We start from the raw sequence: 18,198 nt of genomic DNA on the forward strand, positions 1-18,198 counted from the left end.
TCAAGAGTTTCATTGAAAGCATCTCAGTGAGTTGGCCCATTGGCTGCTGTAAATGTGAGCGTAGTTTTCTACTTAGATCATTTAGATTGGTATGACAGTCAGTAGGGCTCTCTTTTCATTTCCACTGACCCAGTGATGATGAGCCGTGCTGCTGTGTGTGGTTATTAAACAGGATCGTGTGTGTGTGTTATTGCCATATGAAAGTAATGACACAGCTGATCACGAGGAAGCCCGAGAGCAGCGAGGGCGTCGGAGGCGAAAAGAGATGGGCGTGTGGCTGCAGACGGGGCCTGAAGGCGGAGATGTGCCGCTTCTGTGGGGAGACGGTGTGCAGCCGACGAGACCGGCGAAAGAGAAAGTGCCGTTTTACGAGCGCCATTAAAGGAGACGGATCATCGCCTCAAACGACCCCGCGCGCCGAGCAGCTAATATTAAATCCTGCAATCTGCCGTGGCAGCAAGCGAGCGGCTGACAGAACGCCCCACCTGTCACCTTGTTTATGTCGGTGTGTAAAAGGCAGGCGCGATTCGCATCCGTCCTCTGACCCATCATTCACGCCCTGTTACACAGCAATTGTCCATCAAAATCGATCCTAAACAAGCAGTTTAATGTGCGCTGCAGCGCGGCTCGGGAGCTGAGGCGGTCAGTACGACAGATAGAAGCTGCTCAAACTAGCAATTTTCAAATGTTTTATTTATTCAGATTTCATACCAGTGGGTGTGGTAATTGCAGCTTACCTTTTTTTTTTTTCAAGCCGGAGCGCGGTCGTATAATTTAAAGAGTATTTTTTGTGAGTTATAAATATTAAGAGCAATATCGTTCGCCCTCGATCGACAACCATTCTCAGGAGCACATTATTGGAACGATGCTGTGGGAGGTGCATTGTGTTTTGAGGCGCTCCAGTGTTTCCCGTTTCTTCACAAAGACGAAGAAATATGTAAAAGCGTCAAAACAAGAATGGAAATTCAACTGTTACTATGACAACGCGTGCTCCACCTGCAGTACCTTTCATAGCCCACCAGGAGACTTTCACTTTTAAAAACTCCGCTGAACACACAGTGCGGTGTTTGAAGCGCTTCCAGGCCCCGCCTACACAATATCTGAATGTCACATATTAACCCGTCTAACCTATGGAAATGTTGGAGTCGCCCTCCCACTCTCACAGCCTTCAGTCCCAGACTTCTGATGTCCGAATTGACTTCTTGACCTTGCAGTAACCTTTGACGACCTCACGGAGCAGTGACCCCCTAAAGCTTGTCTGACATTCCTGCCTACGTTGAGCCGGGTTTCCTTGATGCGTTGTGATTTCAGATGCATCCTGAGTGCGGATCATGACCTTTGAGCTTCCTCTGGGCTGAATGCAGACCTCGGCTCAAGTGCTTCTGCGGGAGGAGTAACCCACATAGCGAATATCTGTATGAAAATAAACGACTATCATTCATAAAGTTTTATCATCAGGCTACAATTTCTGTTCTGTTTGCTTTTACAATACAATCTATTTCTTTCGGTTTGGAAGTTAGCATTGTAATTAGAGCTCGACCGACATGGGCTGATACTGATATATGGGCCGATTTCTTTTTTAGATCTGTGTGCGATCTGTACAGAAAGATAGAGACACAAATTAATGCAATGAACCCTCAAAAGCAGTTATCAATCACTCGTGGAAAAGATACGCAGTATAAGGAAGACAAGATGGCTGCTCGGCTGAAAAGTAACGCATGTGCATGCATCACAACTTCACACTCTGGAGCGTTACAATATAATAATAACAATAATTTATATCTAGAAATGTCGCCGCAAATCTCCGATTAAATAAGCCGATACCAACAGTCACTTGATATGCTAAGTTCAGCCGATTAATCGGTCAGACTCTATCCCATAGGAGATTCATTGAATATTCAGGAGGGTTACAACAAATCATTCAGACTGAAGACTACCCAGTACAGAAACAATTCAAGTTTTCCTCATTTACTTAAATGTATTCAGATTTCGTAAAAAATGTGTTATTGTTTTATAATATGTAAAATTCAACTCCTCGAGTAACAGCAATGCAAGCCTGGGTAGTGAAATCTCATTCGTATAATGCACATTGAGTTTTATATTCAGAAATATAATCTGAGGTATCATCTTTGGGGGGGCAGGTGTAATATAGGCAGCTATATTGCCCATTAGGCCTTGGTGCTTGGTGTGCTGTTTGTTATTTTGCCAGCGGATTTTCTTTGAATCCCTGACTTGGCTGAAAGCGTACAAGGCTCTCTCTCATGGTTTGATGGTTTTATTCAGCTATCAGGAAAAGTGTCTCCCTGTGTGTGTATTTGTGTGTGTATTTGTGTGTTCGGCAGGTCTGGATAGTTTTGTTTTCTTCTCGCATTTGAAAAACTTAAAAACACATTTCTGCTCTTAAAGAGACTCCAGCAGCCAAACTGTCAATTTGTGCTGAAGATGAAGGATTCAGTGGTTTCAAATTTCATCTCGAAATTGAATATGAAGTGAGGTGTCTTGTCTCCCCCCCCCCCCCCCCCTCCATTCTCGCTGCAGGTCCTGAGGTTCGTTCAGGAGTGGAGCAGCCTGGCAGCCATGAAGCAGAAACTGCTCCGACGCAGCAGCCTCGTCTTCCACAGCCCAACTCTCGGCCTGCAGCAGCTGGCCGCCGCCCAGCGCCCTCACTCGAGCACCAAGAGGTCAGATTCTGGCTGGAAATGTGTTCTTAAAGGATATGTGCCGCTTTGACTTTCAAAAGCTTAACTGTGATTAATTATTTTGGCAGTCATTGACCGTTCAACATCAGGGCAGGTAGTCAAGCTACTCACATGTTGTAGAGCTGTGCGTCAGTCTTACTGATACTCACAAACCCCTGAACCCATTTTACAAAGTTTTAAAGACATAGTATGCTGCAGTGTGAATATGAACATAGCAAATACCCTACATGTGAAAAAATTAGCAGTCATTTATTCCTAAAAAGAGAGTTAAGTAAACTGAGTTCACTGGGTTACAAAAATAAAGAACAGAAATTAGCTTGAGACAACATTTCCAATATGGTGACTGCCATCGTTGCGCTTCAAAAATCCACTTCTGAGACTACGTCCATATGTATACAGTGTATGGGAACCCAGAAATACCTTCAGAGGTGTATCTTAAGATATTTCTTTGGTAGCTATTCAAGTGAGTAAAATCCAATTATTGAAATAAAATAGAATAAAATGTGATCGTGGAAAGAGAAGGAAAGTGGCGAGTGACATGAAAGGGCCACAGGTCAGACTAGAACTGAAGTCCCTGGCTTACATGTGCCGCAACATATCCACATGACTAAGCCTCTGCACTGATTTATAATTCTCATAAAGGAAACAAGGGAAATACAGGCGGATGTTCTGGCTGACTAAACAAAAAAAACAAGGTAAGGAAAGTCAGTCAAACATTCTCACAACTCCTGTCGGATCAGGAACTCACCGTCTGCCCTAAAACCAGTTTCTGCCTCCTTTTGTTGACATGCTGTAATCGCCCCGACCACATCCACCTGAGGGACAGAAAACAGACCATGAGTAAACATGTACACAATATGGCTAGCTGGCGGGGGGGGGGGGGGGGACAGCTTACAACACAACAGCACGTAATAAATCTCAGGATATGTTGAGCCTGGAAGGATGCACTGGATGGATCCTTCGCTGGCAGGTGAAAGAAGGACGCAGTGTTTGGCTACATATGAAGGATCTTCACAAGTGCTCATCTGAAAAAGGCTTTTTTTCCCCGACCTGCTGCTTGATTAAAAACAAAAACAAAAAAAACAGCACAAATGAGTGTCTAAGCTAGCAGACAGAATAAGCTCGTTAGCTAAAAAGAGAAGCGCGCCTTTTTTTCACCCCCCCTCTTTCTATTTCAAATGAACTGTGTGTTTATGTTGTTTAAATCTGCCTTCATTTTCATCGTGGAGAAATCCTGATCCAGCCAACGTGTTTCTCCCTCTGAAGAGAAGAAAATAATTTGACCCAGCGCCCCCTGTTGTGCCAGTTAGTGTACATTTACAAGCCGGAAATGTGGAGAGAAATAAGTTCCCAACATTATGTCAGAAACTGAGAGGCAATGTGGGAGATTTCACAGAAAAAACAAGCAGATTTGTAAATACTAACTGCCCCAGGCGCCATGGAAGGCTGACTAGCGTTTGTCTGTGTGTGTGTGTGTGTGTGTGTGTGTGTGTGTGTGTGTGTGTGTGTGTGTGTGTGTGTGTGTGTGTGTGTGTGTGTGTGTGTGGGTGTATCAAAGGGTGTCAGCTGAAGCATAAGAGAGGATGTGATGTGCGCTGTGTGTGTACATGTGTGTTTTTTGACAAACAAGCATTGTTGCTGGCACACTAATTACAGCTGGCGTGTATAGAGGCAGGGAGAGTTTGCCAATTACAGGGTAGACTCGTGTGCATGCGTGCATGTGTGTGTGTGTGTGTGAGTGTCTAAGTGAGAGTGTTTCTCAACCGGGGAACGTGTTTGGGTGCATGAACCTAATCAAGGTGTGAGTAGGAGGCAATTGGCCCGGCTTGATTTGATACCTGTTTGATTTATTCACTAATCAGAACCAATCAAGCTCCAGCATCGGGCTCAGCGGGGCGATCACGGCTCACCTTTCCAGCTCTGAGGCGCTCAGTTTTCAAGTACTTCAAACTTGGAGCACTTTGCCTGGGTTTCCAACACTTTGGATATTTCCTTCCCGAGCCACTCACAGTGATTTACAGTGATTTGAGTGCGGTTTTAATCCAGTTTGCATCCTCCCAAAGTACCCTTCATTGCTTTAATTACTGCAAACACTCACACGTAGACCTATGAACAGTCTATCGCTTCTATAACTCCGCAATCATTGTCATAAAAAAAATGGAGATAAGCGACTTGGCTTTCTCTTTATCTAGATATAAGTAGCTTAAACATTTGGTCTTTATGAGAACATCAAGAAAGAGTCAATGTTTTTCTTATCAGATGTCCAGGCAAAGGTTCATTATCGCCCATATATGGTAAATGGTCCATGCTAAATGGACTTGAGCGTGGCTAGCACGTCCCTCGTCTTCAGACTACTCGAAGGGCTTTCACACCACACGTCCCCCCCGACGCATTTACACGCTGATGGCAGAGGCTGCTTTGTAAAGTGTCTGTCAGAAGTAACTCTTCCCATTCATACGCGCTCACACAGACACGTAGCAGGAGCAACTTGGGTATCTTTTTATATTTGAGCCCAAACTTAGAAAAGCTAAAGATCCACCACGCATTCATTTACTGTATTTACTTGAGTTCTGTGACGTTTAAAAAAAGGTGAATGCCACTTGAAAGGAACTATCCATTAGATTTCATCATTACATCAGAGCCCATTTTGACACTATATAGAAAGTATTTCATTTTGTCTGCCCTTTTATGGGTTCCTTTTTAATCATGCTGTAGGAAGGCACAGACAAATGAACGTCTGCACATCTTATGGTGCGCTGAGTGGGTTAACAAGTACCTATATAGCATATTTTCCTACGACAGGCATTGTGCAAGATAAAGGTTGTTTTATGCACAAACTTATTGGCGAACAATCAACACTACTGAAGAGATTATTGAGGACAACTATAACTTAAAGGCCTCGTAGCTTTAGACTACTGCCAGGCAGAAAAGGCTTAAATAACTATGTGATCATTACTAATTAAGAACCAGGCGCTACCAATATGCACGCTAACACGTAACAATTTAATGACCATGCTTCCCATTGCATGAACCAGCTGGGAATTTTGACCATCTGACATTTACTGGACTGTATCGGTATCAGCCGTATCTCACAGAGGAAGGCTGGAGAATAGCAGCGATCAATCACAGTAGCTTCAGCCGGGCCAGACTGCAGCATAAGCTCGTTAGTTGTATTTCACACAGCTGAGCGGGGTCCAGCCCCGGAGCTGAACCGCGGGCCGGTCTGGGCAGAGGCAGACCCTGCTGTCTGGAGGTACTCTGTCAGCAACCCGCTGCCATAAAGACCTGAAACAGCACTCCTACAGCTGCGTTTCAATGGCTACCAGCAGGAAAACAGTGTCCACGTGTTACCTCCCAAACAAAAGAAGAAGAAAAAAAAAACATTTTCTCCAACAACTGTGGAGGATTTTTTAAATATTGAGCTTTTAAAAAGTGTACTGTACTGCGATAAAGTCATAGTTCAGATAAAGAGAAACTGATGAGAAAATCCTGTTTACATGTAAAGCTACAACAGCAACCAGGCAGTTAGATAGACAAGTTAAAATGCTGACTATTGAGTTTAAATGGACCTGGTTGGAGGGGATTGTTATTGTGGATGGATCCAGCTGTTTCCCAAAGCTCTTTGTTTTATGCTAAGCTAAGTTAGCGGTCAGCGAGCTTTAGCTTCTTAATGGGCAAAACGGATTTGAAATCTTCATTCTTTTTTCTCGCTAGTTTTTCACCACCTTAGCTTCACCTTTCGGCCTCTTACCTCCATGACTTGTCAATGATAATAAAGAGACCCACCTTTGTAAATGTTGCTCAATAAAAGTACTCGTAGTCAAAAAGGTTTTAACCTAAGAAGTGCATGCATAAGGACAGAACAGCAGTCACCTTAGTGTACATAATGACTGTCCAAGTATAGCGCTATAAAAAAACCTAACAAACATGTAAACACAGACACTCACATCCACAGTCTCCCAGAAGCGCAGTTGGACTCGAGGTTTAGTTTAAGGTATCTTGTTTCATCCTGCCTCTGCGCTGGGACTGTTTGAAGCAAAGGAAGCTCATATGTTTGATGGAGACTTACCTTCTTCCTCATCTCCCCTCAGCCTCCACACAAACTTCAGCTCTTTGATGTGTCTTCCTCCTCCACTTTCTGCCTCCTGTCATCCATCTTTCCTTCATTTTTTCCCCTCCTCCTACCTATGCCTTCCTTCCATCTCCCTTCCAAAGAATCTATTCTGTCCAGATGGAGGTGGTGGAAATGAATAAAAATGTCCCTGCACAGCCTGCAGGGCCAAGTATAAATACTAAATGCACAGTTTAATAGTGGCAACACCTTCCAGTTTAAATAGCAAAGTGTTTCATGCAGGCTACTATTTCCTTAATAATAAAAAATCAGCGTATTCAAGACGGAAATGCATAAGTAGAAATAAATCACTGATTCATATTCAAATGTCACTTTCTATATCCATTCAGAGAATATAGGCGGCAAATTCCCTTGTGAGCATCACAGATATGTAAATACGCTTATTATGTCTGCAGCGCCCAATTTTGTACCTGTGTATTGTCAGAGTGGCAAAAACAACCTTTCAGGAACATGTAAAATAGGGTAACCACAGGCAAGTTTTTAACTGTGTAGTTAAATAGAATTAAATGTATTTCCTATAAGTATGTCTTATAAGTCCAGGAGCTGTTCCACTTATTGATTTTATTTCAACGCTGGCAGTGCTCCTGTTTGTCTGCCAGCAATAAACTTTCATCAAACTAAGTTCAAGAATCGACAAAGCTGTCAGAGCAAATGTTTGTAAAATGCAACATTAATTATCGATCTACATAACAATTTGTGAACAGCTTCATCACCTGAGTCGATTGCATGTGAAGCAGCCATGCCCCCCTGATGGCTGCCTTTTACCTCCCACCGTTCATTTTTTCCTCACTCACATCTTTTTTTTTTTTTTTGAAGCAGCTGTTTGGCTTTTTATTCCATTAAAAACCTTTCCAATCCCTTTGTAATTCCCTGGAACCACGCGGCCTACAACGGGATGGAGTAGACTTTATCCAAGCAGCATATTGTTATTTGCTTCACTGATTAATCTTGAAGGGAAAATATTATGAAAAATCCACTTTTTCTGTGTTTTTGAACATGTATGTAGGTAACCTGAGTGTCTACCGACCCACAACATTTGAAATAAATCCATCCGGTCCTTTGTTTGTGGTCTGTCTTACCACACAGAGAAAAATGCTCCGTTTCAAATGTTCTCAGTTTGTGACATTCTGGTAAGAAAATCCCCTCCCATGGACTCCACCTCCAGCCAAGAGTAAAACTTTTGCATAGGTCTGCCATTTGTATTGTCTCTACAAGAGGAGTGATGTCTACAGGGAAAACTCAGGGGGCGGGGTCATTTCATTTAAAGAGACACACACCAAAACGGAGCGTTCTGAGAGAGCTGGTTTCTACAGCGTCACAAACCTCCTCTGCTGCTTGATTCATGTTATATTTGGACCAAAACACAGCACAGATGTTTCCTTTAGAGCACAGGTGACTGTTTGAAAAGGTGAAAAGGGGGATAATTTGTCCTCTTTAAAGGTATTATACACCACTCTCAGAGAAAATATCCATTAAATGTCATGCTTTAGTACCAGTCCCTCAAACCAATACAAAGGTGAAAAAGAGGGATAATATGTCCTCTTTAAGTGACATTTTTATCAGTAGTAATGGCAGCAGTACTAGTAGTAAGCTGGTGATAGGTTCAGTAATACAGCTACAAGCCGTTTTAGATTTGATTGTTTCCAAATGAGAGTGAGATCAATGCTTCACCTTCAGAAGGGTAATCACAGAAAGCATTAAACCATGATACGTGACACAAGTGGCAAGAAAGGTCACAAAAATATGAGACGGTGAGTTCCTTCCTGCAGCAGCAGGTCCGGTGTTTAGTCGCCAAGCTTGGCCTCTGACCTCCAATAGAAAAGGAAAAAGATAGGATAATTGCTCTGTTGGGACCATTAGAGCGTTTCACATCTCTCTGTGGAAAGCCTCGATGTAACCTGGGGACGTTTGGTGATTGGTCACTTTTCTCCGAAGACCACAGCAATTTTCTTCTGACCAGAACAAACAAGTCAAAGATTTCTTCTTTTTTTTTTTTTTTTTGTCACGCATCCTGTATTTCTCTCCTGCATTTCCTGTCAACTCGGACATGCTGGGGTCATTTTAATCCTGACCAGATTGACATGTAGTGTCTAATGCAATTTTCGACTTGCAGACCTAGCATGCGAATTACGAGGGCCATAAAAAACGACTGCGGGTTAGGTGGATTAGATCAGATGATTGACGATTCCTGTGGGGAAATTAGATTTGTGCAGCAGCAATAGTAACACGATTCAACAGGGGAGGAGGACAAACAGATGATACAAACACAAGAAGAATCAAAAATAAGCCCCAAAAGTCACATTTTTTGCATTTAAACACAATGTGGTTCCAAAGAAATCTGAAAATCCCAAATGGCTTTCCACTGAGGCAGTTTTAAAAGCGTTGCCAGTTCTGTGGGTGTTGGTGTGTTACATTTCTGTCCCAGGACTTCAGCAGTCTCAACCAGATGACTAAGATTACAGTTCTGCCTGAGCAACAACAAATTTCCCATGATACCCGGTGCTAATGTCACCCAGAGAGAGTCTATCTTCTTGCACCTACTCCCCCGTGCTCTACATGTGGAGAGATGTCTTCATGGACCTCTCTGGTTATATAACATCTACAATACCCTCACAGCCGTATTTATCTCGTTTTTTACAGGTACCTGAGTAAGGACGAGGTGGCTGAGGCCTCTTTGGACAAGGCCCAGCAGGAGGGGGGCAGCGTGCGATTGGTCACCAAGGAAAACTTCTTTGCAAAGAGGAGATCTGTTGCGTCTGTGACACCTCCCGCTTCAGAGAGGTAAGCTATGTGGCTGGACGTTTAGGACAGTCAAGGTCAAGCTATCTTGAGAAGGGGCATAGGGAGGGTTGGCCATCGGTGTTATGCCCCACCCCTTGAAATAATAACGATAAATAGATAGATAGATAGATAGATAGATACTTTATTGATCCTGAGGGAAATTCATACATATTATGAAAAATATACCACACAGAGAAGTCAGTTTGTGACGTCACAAGTTGGATTCTGGTAAGAAAATCTCCTCCCCTTGTATCCTTACCCATGGACTCCACCTCCAGCTGAGAGCAAAACTTTTGCACAGGTCTGCCATTTTTATTCTCTCTACAGAGGAGTGATGTCTAACAAAACTCAGGGGGCGGGGTCATTTCATTTAAAGAGACACACACCAAAACAGAGCGTTCAGAGAGAGCTGGTTTCTACAGGGTCACAAACCTCGTCTGCTGCTTGATTCATGTTATATTTGGACCAAAGCACAGCACAGGTGTTTCCTTTAGAGCACAGGGGGACTGTTTAAAAAGGTTAAAAAAGTGGATAATATGTCCCCTTTAAAAGATACCACTATAAAATGTTGCTAAAAGTTTGGTTTCCTATTGCCCTGTCAGAGGCAGAAATTGGAAAAAATGATGTGTTAGCACATCATTCTTTGTTAGACCTTTAAAATACAAATACATACTTTGCACATGCACTTTAAATATGTATAAAACTATATATAAATCATGTTTGTTTATTGGTTCTATTTAAAAATAAGTGTGAAACTACGGAGGTGTAATTGGTCATTCTTGGATCATTTTCAGACATGTTCTTGTTCTCGTACATCTAGGTCATTTTTGTCATCACACTCTTTCCTCTTTGGGATTTGGCGCATTTTCTTTCCCCGTCCCTTAGCAGTCTCCATGGAGACCTGGATTTGCCTTGTGGGAGAGGCACAAAGGCCCGCTGAGTGTGTTAGTACAGTAAATATAGACCATAATACAATCGACTTGGTGAGATGCAACGACCAGCTTCACCCCAGGAGGGAGTATCACCATGGAAACATGAGGCAAACACACAGCGTTTGTCACACTGGTACAAAGCAACAGGTGTGACAGAATGCCTGATAAAGTGTCTTAAAGGGAGTTGTGCGTTTGTATGCCAAAAAGCTTTTTATAACAGGAGGAATTACCAAGTTATCTGTGACAATTTCAAAAAGAATGGAGAAGGGGGAATTGTTCAAAAATACCAACAAAAAAAAGCATTCTTGCTAACATCAATATTTAAGAATGCATCAATATGAAAATTAAAGTAAAAGCTAGCTTGTTATGTGTGGTTGTCACTTTGCCGGTCTGTAGTCATAGACTGGCCGTTGTTAATTGGCCTTCTCCTCTTGCTCTACTACCTCATAATTTACCCACAAACATTTTTTACTAAATGTGCCCAATTTTGACAGTATTTTTAAAGGTGTTCTTTCCTTTGGAATGATTGGTAAGTCTTAATTCAAATTTCTGTTTGATTGGCTAGAAGATTAGTCTCTAGGAGTGTCGATAGGAAACACTGTTTTAAAAGATCTTATTAGCAAGCTAATTTGGACCTAGACTGTATAACATTTGGTAACTCAAACTCCCTGCTTGTCTCTAGCTACAAGTATGATCACATCTCTCCAAAGAAGTAAAGATGACGTAGCCAATGTGTGATGGGACGGTGGCTATGCTGCCTCTTTATGGAGAAAAAAACAAAAACCTGCATTCCTACAAGAACTTTGCCGAAATGTTGGGGAAAAAAGTGAGACAAATGTCACCTAGAAACAATGCAGGAATTGAAAACAAAGTGGAATAAATAGCTTTGTTGACTTTGTTCCTTTATTTTATCAAAATTTCCCCAAAAGCAGTCAGGCGTGCTGTCGATTTAAAAAAAAAAAAGAAATGGAAAAGGAATATATATGACAAAGAATCAACTCCCTGATTAAGTCGGCGAACTAGAACAAACGCCGCATGAACCGACAGCTGGACTCACCAGCGTCAGATCTTTCTCCCCGTCTTGTGCCTTTGGTTTTTCTTTGGTATAAAGCATCAGAGATCAGCTCGGCGGTAAACAGTAGCAGGCTGCGTGCCGTTTGCTGAAGCCATGTTGTGCGATTTCATGTGATTTTTTTTAGACAATACCTCATGCTGCAATGTTAAGCTGCCAACATGCTTATTTGCTTTGGGCCTAAATGAAATTAAAACACTTCAAAGGTCGATGTATTATACAAGTAACAATTCAGTTTAAGTCATGGTAAAAACTACAAATATACATTCTGTAAATTTTCGGATTCATTTTTTGTTAGCATCTCGTGCTAATGTATTTACAGTTGCAGCTACAGTCAACAATTTATTTCTAGGTTAATTTTTTTCTCCATGTTTTCAGCATGTTCATTTTAGGCACACCAGCAAAAAGTCTATTTCTGTGTCTCTTTCATGCACTAGATGTTGCTGGCACAGCAGTCATCCCTTGGTACTTCTATTTTTTGGTATCTGCTCAACTTTGAAGCAGTGAAGTTCCTTTTTTTTAATTTTTTTTAGAGGTTTTCTTTTTTTTCTCTTCTCCATTTCAATGATTAAATCTTTCTCTGTAGTGTTATATCTCGTTGGCTCTTTGTTCCTCTCTCTATCTGTCTGAATTGTAAACCATGGGGGAAAGAAAAAAAAAAAGTAGTCCATCTGTCCCCTCCACTGTGGCTCGAGCACCCTGCTGGGACAACATGGCAAAAGACCAAGATTCACAGTCCTCTGCCAAAAGGACAGGCATGCTTGAAACGATCTGTCGATACATCACCGCCATATATATACACACAGTATTCACACTTTTCACACACACACCAGCCATATGTCCATCCATTCTGAATGTGCAGGCAAGAGATTTTTCTATAGCGTGAGTATGTACTGAAGTGTGTTGAGGCATTCTGCTGATGGTAAAAGAACTGAGCTCTTCATTGAATGCAGCTGTTGGCTCACATCCATTTGGTCAAGGTAGCTTCTTTTTGAAGCTGAGTGCATAAAGGGCGAAAATTCTGTCGCAGCCACGCTGCCTCAAATACACAAAATAGACAGATGAAACACATTTATTCAACATCGTTAGCAGCTTTTTGTGCCTCATCCTTCAGCATTAAACTCATTTCTGAATACAGCATTCTGTCATTCATGGCTTCACATTCAATAGGGTGGCAGTAGCTCAGTCTGTAGGGACTTGGGTTGGGAACCGGAGGGTCGCTGGTTCAAGTCCCGGCACGGACCAAGTCCAGAAACTGGGCTGGTAGCTGGAGAGGTGCCAGTCAATTTCCTGAGCACTGCCGAGGTGCCCCTGAGCAAGGCACCGAACCCCAAAAACTGCTCTGGAGCGCCCGCTGTGGGCAGCAACCTCACTCTGAGACCTCTCCATTAATGCAGAGTGAAAACTGAATTTCCCCTCGATTAAAAAAGTATATATAAAAAAATATATATATATATAAAAAAAATAAATTACTAAATTACTAACTACTAAACCATACGCATTTCATTACATTTATGTCAGGAGTCATGTTGGTTATCCATATGTTGCATTGTTTGACAGCGTTAGCCAGTACACTATATGTATGAACAAGCTCACATTAGAAAGTGTCCACGTTGGTTTTCCTTCACAAGGATATTTCAGTTACATCATTTTCACTACTTTCAAGATGGCTGTGAGGACGGACCAAGTTTGAACCTCTGGTGGGTAAAAAGGAAGCTAATGTGGAAGTGCAAACAAAACTGCAGTTCCTCAAGAGTCCCCTTGAGGCTGACTGGTCAAAAGCGCCAGAAAACACATTCACACCCATTTTGGTCTGAATAGCTCAATGGCGCTTGTGCATGTAATGAGGGGGCGTGGCTTTTGAGGGAGCACAGAGGGGATTAGGCGAGTGCAGAGGAAGCACTGAGGGAATGCTACTTTCAAAACCATGCTAGTTTTTTTGAAAATGATCAACCCTACCTTTAAGGATTAGAGCGATTCACCGTGAGGGGCGTGGCTTATCTGCTTGACAGGTAGCTGTTTGTCAGGAGCCTCAGCTCCACCTCTACGCCTGTTACTAGGCTGACAGAAAGTTTGTTTTAGGCCATATTTCCAATAAAGCGACCGCCATCAGTCGGCTTAAAATTTCCGTTTTAGAAACCAAAGAATGACTTCACTGAGAATCCTCGCCGTTGAGAGTTGTACCCGAATAGAAGCGAATGCATGGGCTGTACCTGCTTAGAGACTGTTAGCATGAAAAAGTTTGTCAGCTTCTTTTGATCTGTTGATGTTGTCTGACCTCGGCCGAATGAATCTGAGATAATCCACAGTCCATCTCTTGAATCCGTCATTGAACAATCCCAGAAGAAACACCCCCAACTTACATACAAGCTACATGTGGCAACCTGCAGAAGGCAGCAGCAGGGTCCCAGATAAAGCTACATATAGATCCTCCATTCCCCATAATGCAACTCAACACCATCCTACATTCATCTTCCTGTTTGTTTCCCACATCTTTCAAAGCGACCATGATGACGGTTATTTTCTCATCGTATGCAGAGCCCCATCAGAGATTACATAACAGTTCCCATAAGCTCTTTAGTACTCCTTGTAAACTGTGAAGGGCCCCTTTAACATATTCTATCATTTTATATAATTGTATGTAATTCAAAAGACACTTCAAGCCCTTGATGTGCTTCAACTGTAGCTGACACTTAAACTACTTGAAGTACTTCAACCTCAACTTCAACCTCCGGTATCTCATCTCTCAGCAAACAAAGTTTTATTCGTACGATATCGGCCCTGGTTATATTGGGTCTTAATGGAAACAATAAAAAAAAAAAAAAAACGCCTTCACAGTAACATCCATTTGTTCAAGATTGTTGAAATAAGAGCAAATATGAGAGCAGATAAAGAATCAGTCTCTGCATCTGTGACTCTGCAGGCAGGACAAGGAGACGAGCGCGGCAGTGGAGGAGCGACCGTCATCAGAGTCCGGCTTCCTGCAGGCAGTGGACAGTGAGGGTGTCCCTCTGTGTCTGTCCTGCCAGAAGGCCTGCTCTACCACCGGCGGTGCTTGGGACACTCGATTCTGCAGCCACAGGTAAAATGACTCTGAATGCAAACAGTAAGGAAGCTGCGAATTTTGTTTTTGTTGCCAAGTTGGTGCGGTTCATTTGCGCTGTTGTGAAAGCTGTCATCAAACCGCGGTGTGGACCAAACAACCGGAACCAGAGCCACCGAAGAAGAAGTGGGCGGTCACTGTGAAGTCTCTGTTCTTGTCCAGGCGCACGTAAACCTTAGAACTCCCAGCTACGAGCCTCAGAGCGGTGTCTGCAATCGGACAATCCGTGCCTCCGTTGATTAGACGACAATAACCAAAAAAAAATCATATTAGATGAACTTTCAAATAATTTGTGTCTGGGATTACTTCAACTCTACAGTTCTGATTGTTTTCTCTGGCAAAGCCCACCCATCTGGCACCTTAAAAATTCAATAAACTCCAAGTTTTTTTTTTGTTTTTTTGTGTGTGTGCAAAACAACTCAAATAAACGCAGCAGTATAATGATGACTTCACCTTGTTGCTTGACTGGCTGGGGATTGCAGAAAGAATACTGTTATGACATTAATGGATAACTACTCCCTTAGGGGAGTTAAATTCTCGTAGTTATAATGCCTCTGCTCTGTTTCTTTCATGGTTTCTTTTTTTTTCTTTTTTTTTTTTTCACGATTAAATTATGATCACTGTATTTTGACTCGAGTATGAAGAAGTGTTTCGATGGAAAAGTGGGCCAATGCAGCTGATTCAGTCACTGCAAAGCCCTCCTGTCCCTGACAAACATGCTGCACCCTTTTCTTCTCACCCACACTCACTCTCTAAATAAGACCATTGCTTCATTCTTTTCACCGGAAAAATGTCTCAAAACCGTGCTTCCCTTTAGTATTTCTACCCACTTAAAGCAGAAATTCAATTCCCTCAAGAGGCTTTGAAGTGCCAAACTCAGGTCATTCAGTCAAGGTGAGACACTTCTCTATGCCTGAATGTTTGGATGTGAGCACAAATTCAACACAATGCACTTCCTCCTCTTTTAAAGTCTTCGACCTTTCAGCAGAATTATAAATATTGTGCGTAAAAAAAAAACAAACCCAGATTAATTCACTTTCTCCTGGTCGTGAAAAAAAAGCATTTCTGCTGTAGATGTTGTAGATGTGAGGGAACGTATGTTTTGTGTGTGTCCCCACCCCACAGGTGCCAAGATGAGTTCCAGTTGCGCTCCAGCCAGACCTACATGCGTGCGAGGGTGCTCGAGGCCGAGCAGGGCGTCTGTCAGCACTGCGGCCTCCACGTCCACGACCTGTTCCTGAAGATCCGCGACGCCCCGCCCCCCCAGCGCAAGGAGATGCTGGAGAACACTTGGCTCTCCCAGCTGTCACTCAAACAGGTCAGCCGTCAAAACAAGAAGAAATTCTTAGGTGACGAAGATCAGAGCACGCAGTTATTATTAGCCACCTTTAAACAAGTGGACAGTGAGGGTGTATAAACCCCTCTATATCCGCCCTGCCCAGAACAGGCTGTTTCTGTGTCTGTAGCTTTAAATTCAAATGAGCTGTATTTGACCACGCCCCCTCTCTGGAAGGGCTCGAGTGACTCAGGTTTTTTGACACCATGCCTGATTGTTTGGGGTTGAAAGGCTCAGAGGGACGATCGGACACCTAGCTGTGGGAGTGTCACCCACCTGGGGGAGGGGCTACTGCCCTTTGTGATGTCACAACGGGAAAATCTCCAAACGGCCTGTTTGAGCACACATTTTCTGAAAGAGCGGATGGGTTTTTCTCGTAATCTGGGGGTTCGTAGACAGACTAAGGCAGGTAAGTCTACATTCTCTACGAACACTCACAGGTAGCTTTAAATAATATCAAGGGAAGAATCGAACCGTGGTCTTTGTGAACAGTTAGACCTTTGTTTGGTAGACGTAATGTTCCCCATACACATGAATATTGATTATGAAGCAGCTGAGTGTTATTAAAATAAGCTTGCGGTCACCTATTACATTCTAATGACATAGCAGCCAGTGACTTTGATAAATCTAGACTTTCATAAAACATCAGAACATCCGACTCCTGATGTGAGCTAAATCACTGACAAAAGCTTTATTTTTACTCTGTGTGTGTTTTGAGTTAGTGCAAATATAAAGGCACCCTGTACACTCTCCCACACACACACACACACACACACACACACACACACACACACACAGGTTGATCTGCACACCAGGGGGCCAGCTCCCAGTAAATGGATTGCTGGGCCCATTGATTTTTCTTTTTCTCCCAGTGCCAGGCCTCAACCAGTAAGCCTGTTTGATTTGGTTGGCTGTTATCCTGCAAAGCCAGCCCCTCCTTTCTCTAACACTCACACACACACACACACACATACACACACATCACCCCCTCCACCCTCCTTTTACCAGCGCCGCCGGCAGCAGCATCAGCACCGATCGATGCGCCCAGCTTTAGAGGAAACAAACTCAGCCACATGATAAGACGCCGCAGCGGTGGAGGAGCCTCGAGATTATAGGCTCATTCTCTGGTTCATACTGGGGGTTCTGGTGTGTGTGTGTGTGTGTGTATGTGTGTGTGCGTGTGTTTTCTGGTGTGTGTACATGTGTACAAGGGTCTTAATGTGTACCTTGGGGTCTTCGAGCAGAATTCTGGTATGTGTGTGAATTTTTGTGCCTGTGAGCATTATGCTAGTGTGTTTTTAGTGTGCAAGCAAGGTGCATGAATTTGGCACAAAAGCAGGTTAAATTGACTGGAGTGTGTGTGTGTGTGTGTGTGTAAGAGAGAGAGAGGGTGAACTCAATTCTAGCCCGCTGCCGTGATGTCGACGGAGAAGTTCTCAAAGCAGCGAAATGGATTTTGATCCCTGAACTCTTCCCATCAGGGCCTCTCTCTCTCTCTCTTTCTCTTGGTTCTAATTCATTCAATCAGTGTTTGCTCTCTTTTAGTCTTTTCTTTTCTTCTTCATCTTTCTGTTTCTTTTCAGACCAAACTGAAACCTTTTGTGTAGACACAAGTTTCCAGATGCTCTGCGATGCACCACCCCCCACCAGATGAGATCATACACGTAGCTGTGTCGGTGTCACATCCCCTGTAAATTATGGTCGTCATAGCGATCGTTCAGAAAGGTGTGATGACTTAGAGGAGGAGGAGGAGCAGAGGGATTTACAGGCTGTTTGGCGCTTTAATATTCCATGACAACTGTCTCTCAAAAGAGTGTCGTTAAATGAGTGTAATCCTCCCAACGCCACAGCTGTGATGTATCGCCAGCAGATGTTCAGCGAATCATAATGCTTGATATTTTTGCACACGTTTCTGTAGATTAAACACTGCCTTTAGAACAAAAAGATGCTCGTCACTGATTGGTCATATTAAACGGAAATTATGGAAATTCAACCACGAGGACTCTAAATTAAACAAAAGCATAAAAAGATGGCTGGCGGGGAATCGCGGGAGTGATTCTCTCTGCTAACTGTGGAGTTAGCAGAGAAACAAAACAGCGGGCATGCCGACACTTAAAGTGAGGTTGAACACAGTGCTCCCTGT

The 18,198-nt window shown here is 43.0% G+C and overlaps 1 protein-coding gene across 5 annotated transcripts in view; it reads left to right on the forward strand.

Annotated features, from left to right (window-relative positions):
• The window catches only part of zranb3 (zinc finger, RAN-binding domain containing 3), a 96,971-nt gene that overhangs the window by 60,502 nt on the left and 18,271 nt on the right, over nucleotides 1-18,198 (forward strand). For all 5 annotated transcript variants that reach the window (XR_013778259.1, XR_013778260.1, XR_013778261.1 and 2 more), the window contains exons 17-20: nucleotides 2,539-2,681; nucleotides 9,472-9,612; nucleotides 14,540-14,698; nucleotides 15,845-16,037. Coding sequence is in view for 1 of the 5 variants with exons in the window: in XM_079336106.1 (XP_079192232.1) it covers nucleotides 2,539-2,681; nucleotides 9,472-9,612; nucleotides 14,540-14,698; nucleotides 15,845-16,037 (636 nt within the window). In the remaining 4 variants the exon portion in view is untranslated. The remainder of the gene's footprint in view (nucleotides 1-2,538; nucleotides 2,682-9,471; nucleotides 9,613-14,539; nucleotides 14,699-15,844; nucleotides 16,038-18,198) is intronic.

The sequence above is a fragment of the Symphodus melops genome, assembly GCF_947650265.1.
Source record: "Symphodus melops genome assembly, chromosome: 23".
NCBI classification, from domain to species: domain Eukaryota; kingdom Metazoa; phylum Chordata; class Actinopteri; order Labriformes; family Labridae; genus Symphodus; species Symphodus melops.